The sequence below is a fragment of the Trachurus trachurus genome, assembly GCF_905171665.1.
Source record: "Trachurus trachurus genome assembly, chromosome: 24".
NCBI lineage: Eukaryota > Metazoa > Chordata > Actinopteri > Carangiformes > Carangidae > Trachurus > Trachurus trachurus.
The window spans coordinates 11097732-11104482 of record NC_139910.1 but is presented as its reverse complement, the minus strand read 5'-3'; the positions used below and the strand labels follow the sequence as shown (position 1 = coordinate 11104482).

Genomic DNA, 6751 nt, shown 5'->3' with positions numbered 1-6751 from the left:
CACAACACCAGTGAGACACAGGAGTCAACTGTGAGCTGCCATTGTAGGTAAAAATCCCTTTAAGACCTGATAAAGCCCAGTTTGAGTCTCTCATAATATCACGCTCCTATCCAGCGATTCCTCCCATGACTGACTGACTGTCTGGTCCCGTCAAGACTTTAAGAAAAACGTCGATCGAGTCTGATTTCCACCTCTGGAATCTGAGCAGATCTGAACATGATTGTGCAGTTTACAGCTGCGTCGTGTCTCCTCTCTCCAACCAGAACAACACCGCCGCCGCCCACCTACTCCACTCACTGTGAGCTCATACCGTCACAGAGCGCGATCACCAACAATGAAGGTTGCTCAGATTGCATCAAAATGTAAACCGTGTCCCACTCAAACAAATCCGGCCTCCACCGTCCTGAGGAGCTCTGAAGAAAGACGACTTCCCTGAAACAAACGGGGCCAGCCTTGAATTGTTCCTCAGATTCCTGAATTAAATTATGTATTTCCTTTTCCACCAGTACGTTGATCAATCATTATGTTTGGATACAGATAGAAAAACTTTCACACACAGCATTCAGAATATTGAAGTACACTGACTGGACTGAATGTGTTATTACTAAAAATGGTGATCAAAGTGGTTTTTATAATTGATTAATTTGCCCAATCAGTAAATCTTTATATTTTCAGAGTCACAATCAGCAAGTGGCCAATCTGCTTTGTTAAAGCGCAACAAACAAGTATTGACTCATTTGTTTTTTCAATGCAATTACATTGTATAAATGAATGTGTGTGTTTCAAGGTCCTTAAATGTATTATTATTTTAACTTCTGTTTTTCATTGATATATTAACCTAAGTGCACAAAAGCTTAAGATTTGATCAGTTATTATTTGTAATTCTTGGCGATAGCATCAACCACACTCATGAAGATCTGAGATGATTGATAATTTACTCTGTCAATGAAAAGGAAATTGCAACTGCAACTGCAACTGCCTTTAATTGTTTTTTATTCCATTCATTTGATTACGCAATAACAGCAGGAACTTCCTGGTTCCAGCCTGTTCAATATGACAACATGTGCCTTGTCTTCGCTTCATTTAATCTTAAATTGAAACACAGCGAGACATTTTAATTCACTCAGGCCCTCAGAATTTGTGTATTTTTCACAGGCTGAATGATAACTGATAGGATAATTTGATTAAAATAGATAAGTCAACGCCCTGCAGAACAAGCACTTAATAAATATAACACTTCACCGTGTAAGACCCCACAATCCTTTGTTCCGTAGATTAAAGAAATGCTTTAAAAAAAAACGTCTTTTGTGTGAATACAACAAAAATAATTGTGGACAAACAGGAAATAGTGACGTGAGGTCACGGTGGGGGTTATCTCCATCTCAATTCCAGGAAGTGACTACAGCTTCCTGTGCGGTAGCTCCCTGCATTAGGCAGCATGGGCGACCATTGTTATCTCCACTCCAGAGCTGCTTGGAACCCGGCGCAGCTGACGGCGCTGCTGCTGGCTGCTAAAACTGAAAATGATGACTGGTGAGGTTTGGATATGTCGTCAGGGCAATCCCATTAATGTTTTTGTACGGCCTGAGTTGGGGCTGTTCTTGTGAAGATAAGAACGGGGTCTTTTACCTGTGACTCATCAGCTCTCAGAATAGACACATTCCCTTTAGCAGGAAATATTTCAGACACAGATTTATGTATGCACCAGTTAGTACATCCACCATCCAATCTTTCTTTACTTGTGCACACGTTGACCTCATTATTGACCCCTATTGCATGCTCGGGTGGGTTTTCTTTACAGATGGCACCAAAATAACCTGACTAACCAACCATCTATGGCCGGTGACGTTCTGTTAATATCAACTCATCATTTCATCAGAGTGTGATTCCAGTGTTGACATTTCCTCAAACGTGTCTCTGTGTGTAGGCATTACAGTAATTCTATATCAAACTGGTTCTCCGGGAGGTGAGGTGACCTACTAAGAAAGGCTGTCAGTCAGGTGACGTTCAGGTAACAAAAGGCCTGTCTCCGTATCAGCTCAAGAAGGTGTAGGCTAGTGGTTGTTGCTGCTGACCGAGGTGGGGCAGCTTAGCGGGGTCAATAGCCTACTAGACTAGTGTCATCAGAGTTGTTGGAGGACATTCTTGGGACAGGTCAGAGGGAGGCCACACCAAGACACTCAACAGGTAATCACAGGTAATCACAGGCAGACAGTGATGGAGTGGTGAGAGAGAGTGAATGAATGAATGAATTAACTAACACTTTTGTTTTAGACTCAGTTTCAGTTTCTGTTCAAACTTTTTTTTCAGACTTTCCTTCCCTGTTCCTGCAGCACAGAAAAAGGAAAGCTACACTTATTAGACTTAAGGTGGAGTTTCCCTTAAGCTGTATCCCTGATTAGAAGTACATACTGATGATAAATGGAGCTTTGGTTAAGTCAACACACGCACTTATCTTCATGATCTCAGCCATAAATAAAGAAAACTGACATCAGCTGATAACAACAATCTGTATGTTACCACTTTTCCCCCACACAGCTGTGTCATTGGATATTCATTTGTTTATACGCCTCGATTGTTGTTTTAAGACGTGTCTCTTCAGGTTATCGTGACAGAACAATAAGTCAGGGAAGGGCTCCACTTATAGGTAAATCATTACCTCTCTGCCTAGCCGACCTGAGTCTGAGCCCGAGGGGGAAAAAAATGAAAACTCACCAGGAGGGTTCCCAGGTTTAGAGCCGACTCAGGGTTCTTCATCAGGGACTCCAGCTTCTTCAGCCGGCTCTCCACCCTGCTCTCCGCCCCGAGCATGATGATCACAGTGTAGTGGACTCAGGTCAAGTGACACGAAAAATAATAATAAAAAAAAAGGGAAAAAAAACAAAAAAAAACACCTGTGGAGCTTTTTTCTTCTGAGTCAGGACACAGGCGGGAGGTAGGGCGCACTCCGCCGCTGCTGCTTTGGCTCAGCTCCTCATGTCAGCTCCTCTGTGCTCTGCGGTTTAATTATTCATCCACAGCCAAAGTCCGCTCTCCCTCTCTCTCCCCCTCTCTTTCTCTCTCCCCCTCTCTCTCCTGTGTCATGAATTTGTCATCAGAAAGTGAAAACCGAGTGGACTCTGTGGAGGCGAAGAGCAGAGCAGGCACACCTCGCTCCCAGGTGCGCCCCGTCTGCTCCCAGGTATACAGCTACAACAAAGTCTGAGGCGAGCACAACGTGTCCAACCTGTAGGACGGACCGCCGTCAAGCCACATACAACCACACTGCACCACTTCCGGTGGGAACTACCAAACTAAAACTAAAAGGAAGGTGTCTGTGGTCTATTTCCATCGGGAGCGTGCGTATGTTCCCCGGTCGCAATACATACTGGGGAACACAAGACCCTTTTTCAAAATAAGGGTCCTATGTTACTTATCTGGTCTCCCTCTATCTATCTGGCTTCTTTTTACAGTCTATGGTCGAGCTGGTCTTTTTTTTTTTTTTTACTAAACTTAATCAACTCCTTTCTTCATTCTTCATTTCCTCCACTCAAAAATATGCAAAGTCACGACTCCACTTCCAGGTATGGGACCAAGAATTGCATGTTCCCTGCCTGGGTCCTTTTGGGGAAAAGTGGGGGTCCTGTGTTCCCCAGTCATATACAAAGCTGAGAACATAGTGATGACCCCATTCCATATCTCTATCTACATCTACTATCTATATATCTAGCCTTATCTATATCAAATTCTCAGAATAGAATATGCAGATATCTCTGAAAATCTGTCATAATTAATTAATACGTGAACAAATAATACCAATATCAGTTTTTGCAAACATGGGAAAATACAGAGTAATGCAACAACTTCACTTTAATTCATTTATTTATTCTGTAGAAGTAGCCTATGTAGGTGAATTAGCTAAGTTTTATATAGTTAAAAGAACTAACTTGGTTTTGTTGTAAATTTAAGGAAATAAAACAGAATAAAACTAAATGAAATCAAATGCAATGCAATACAATATAAAATAAAATATAAGATTATAAAAATTAAATTAAATGAAACTTAAAAAGGGTAGTAAGGGAAGTAATGTCCCTTCAGGTAAGGTTAGTGTGTCCACAATGGGGCTCTTATTTGTTAATACAATAAAATCAAGCGAAAACTATGTGTTTCAACAAACAAATGACAAAAAGTTCTGCTGTCAGAAGAACAACCTAAGTTGATGCTTTTATTTTGAAGGTGATACCCTATATCCGGTTTGATGGTAGCTAACAGAAGGTGGCTTGATGAAAACAAACCCTGTAGCCCACAACTACCCTCATAACCTGTGAACTAAATACAATGTTTTGAACACACCAGTCGTGTCTAACGGTGTCTAACCTGCCCCCGGAAAGTTGCCCCAGGCCTGGTAACCGCTGCCCCCACAGAAACCTCCAATCACTGCTCCCAGTGAGCCCCCACTAAGCCGGAATTCCTGCTCTCTTAACTCATTCATCAGTTTTACCCTCGGTGCACAGAGTCTCGACCAACTTTCAGTATTTCAGGAATGCTGATGCGCAGCCTTGCACACGCACTGACACTAAAAATAGATATTTACAGTGTGCCCTCCTTATCTCCAGCTCAATATCGGAATCATTATATTCTGTGGGGGCAGATGGGTAATTACTTGGCCAACATTAATATTTAGAGGGACACATTACAATATAATATCAGCTCTCAAATTAAACTGCTGCAATAAAAAGTATGAGCACTGAAATAATAATAATAAAATAAATACACCAGGCATTTTCTTGCTCTTAGAATAATTTTTATTTATTTTACTTTACAAAGAGGTCTCCACCAAAGCTCCTGGTTACTGAATCTGTACTCAAATACAAACAGTCTGTGAACAATCTACTCAGACAGTGGGCTAAATGTTTGTCAGGGGGAGGTGAGAAAGTACCAACAAATTTCAAGGCAACAAGAGCAACAAAATCTCTGAAACAAAAGCACGTTTGTTTGTCTGTCAAAACTCTGGATTAACACATAAACTGTATCAGGTCAGAAATGGCAATGATTAAAATGTGCAATAAAACCAATAATGGCAGTTTTAATAATGTCTCTCTCTCTCTTTTTTGTGTTTTTTTTTCTTCTTTTCTTTTCTTTTGGGCCTCCGACGACGTCAGAGCAGAGGGCCACTTGTTGACACTGCAGCTATTTGCATGGAGTGATGTCATCACTGACTCATACAAGCTGTTGACAAAGTCCCCTCGCCGGCCGAGGATGACACTGACATAATGGCATGACCTGTTGTGAGGATGTAGGCTGGAATGAGTGGGGAGACGGTCAAATGTGTTGCCGCTGTTAGGCACATGCACGCACATACAACACAACTCTCTCATCTCTTTCTCTCTCATACACACACACACACACACACACTAACTGATAGGCATGTAGTTTTGGAATGACGGCAGGGGTCGGCCACATTTGGGAGTTATTCTAGGAGTGGGTGGTGATGACTACTCATCCCTGGGGACTGTTGATCGCTCCATTAAGAAGAGGCTCCTCTTGGCATGACACTGCTGAAACAGGCAAAATTCAGATTTAGAAGATCAAACGATGGCAGCGAGATGTGGAGGAGATGTGTGTATCAGTCGGTTGGCACGACGATGAGATGATGAGTGTTGTGTGATAATTTCAGCAAGACTGGGTGTATGTACTGTACGGGCCTCCTGGTGCTTTCTTGTCAGATAAAGGGGGGCAGGTGCAAAAGTTACACAGGCGAACACTGCTCTCTAGTGGGGACACAGTATATAAACACAAAGACGAGGGGCATTTAAGAGCTTCAGCACTCACAAAATACAATCATCAAAAAAAAAAAAAAAAAGGACAAATGAAGAAATAAAGCACTTTTTTGTGAAAATCTACAGATGCATCATCCATAAGTTAATATAACATCAAATAGTATCTGTGTAGAGCTCAACTAGAAAAACTGAAACCTTGCAATGGGACAAAGTGTTGACAAAGCCTCTACATGATCTAGCTGGTTCAAATCTCATTAGATATCCCCAGTAGTGGGAACTGTAATACTGATCGCTGCATACTACAGCATTTGATGGTTGAGTATATAATACCACACTTGGTAATAATAGAAGTCTGCTTTTTGTTTTTGTTTTTTTTGTTTCTTTTTATGTTTTTTTTTCAATAATTATTATTATTTTATAGAATCATCTGATCAGAGCTATTAACATAAAGAAAAAGAAAAAGAAAAAAATCTGAATTAAAACCAGTTAAGCTGCGTGTGTCATGCACATCCGCCATCTTGACTTTCAGTGAACATGCATGGCACCCGGCGCTTGAAGTGATTCGAATTCTGATTCTGCTGTTAACGCTTTGGCAGATCAGGTGAACTGGCGAGAGAGAGAGGGGAGGAGGGGGGGTGGGGGGGGTCTGTAAATCACACATTTCTGTACCAGCGTCATCATCAGGACGGCTAAAGTGTCCACACAGACCGTCTCAGCCACTGTGGGCGTCCCCTCCTGTGTGTATGTGTGTGTGTGTGTGTGTGTGTGTACGATACTATGTCGTTTTTTTTCCTTTGTGGGAGCATCCTCTGTGTGACACCGCTCAGTCGTCTGTCTTAGCGGCCCAGCCCGCCCGCCAGCGCTCTCTCTGCACGGTGTGTAAACTGCCCGAGGATTAAGTCTTAATCTCAGCAGAATTTCTCTCCTTCCTTGAAGGAAGCGAGCGGAGCGGAGAGGAGAGGAGAGGAGAGGAGAGGAGAGGAGAGGAGAGG

At 42.3% G+C, this 6751-nt stretch overlaps 1 protein-coding gene across 6 annotated transcripts in view; it reads right to left on the bottom strand.

Moving 5' to 3' along the window:
* LOC311007602 (rho-associated protein kinase 2-like) overlaps window positions 1–3238 on the bottom strand; it is a 34925-nt gene extending 31687 nt beyond the window's left edge. For all 6 annotated transcript variants that reach the window (XR_014596428.1, XR_014596429.1, XM_084000848.1 and 3 more), the window contains exon 1: window positions 2716–3238. Coding sequence is in view for 4 of the 6 variants with exons in the window: in XM_084000848.1 (XP_083856974.1) it covers window positions 2716–2811 (96 nt within the window). In the remaining 2 variants the exon portion in view is untranslated. The remainder of the gene's footprint in view (window positions 1–2715) is intronic.
* Window positions 3239–6751: the final 3513 nt, after the last annotated feature.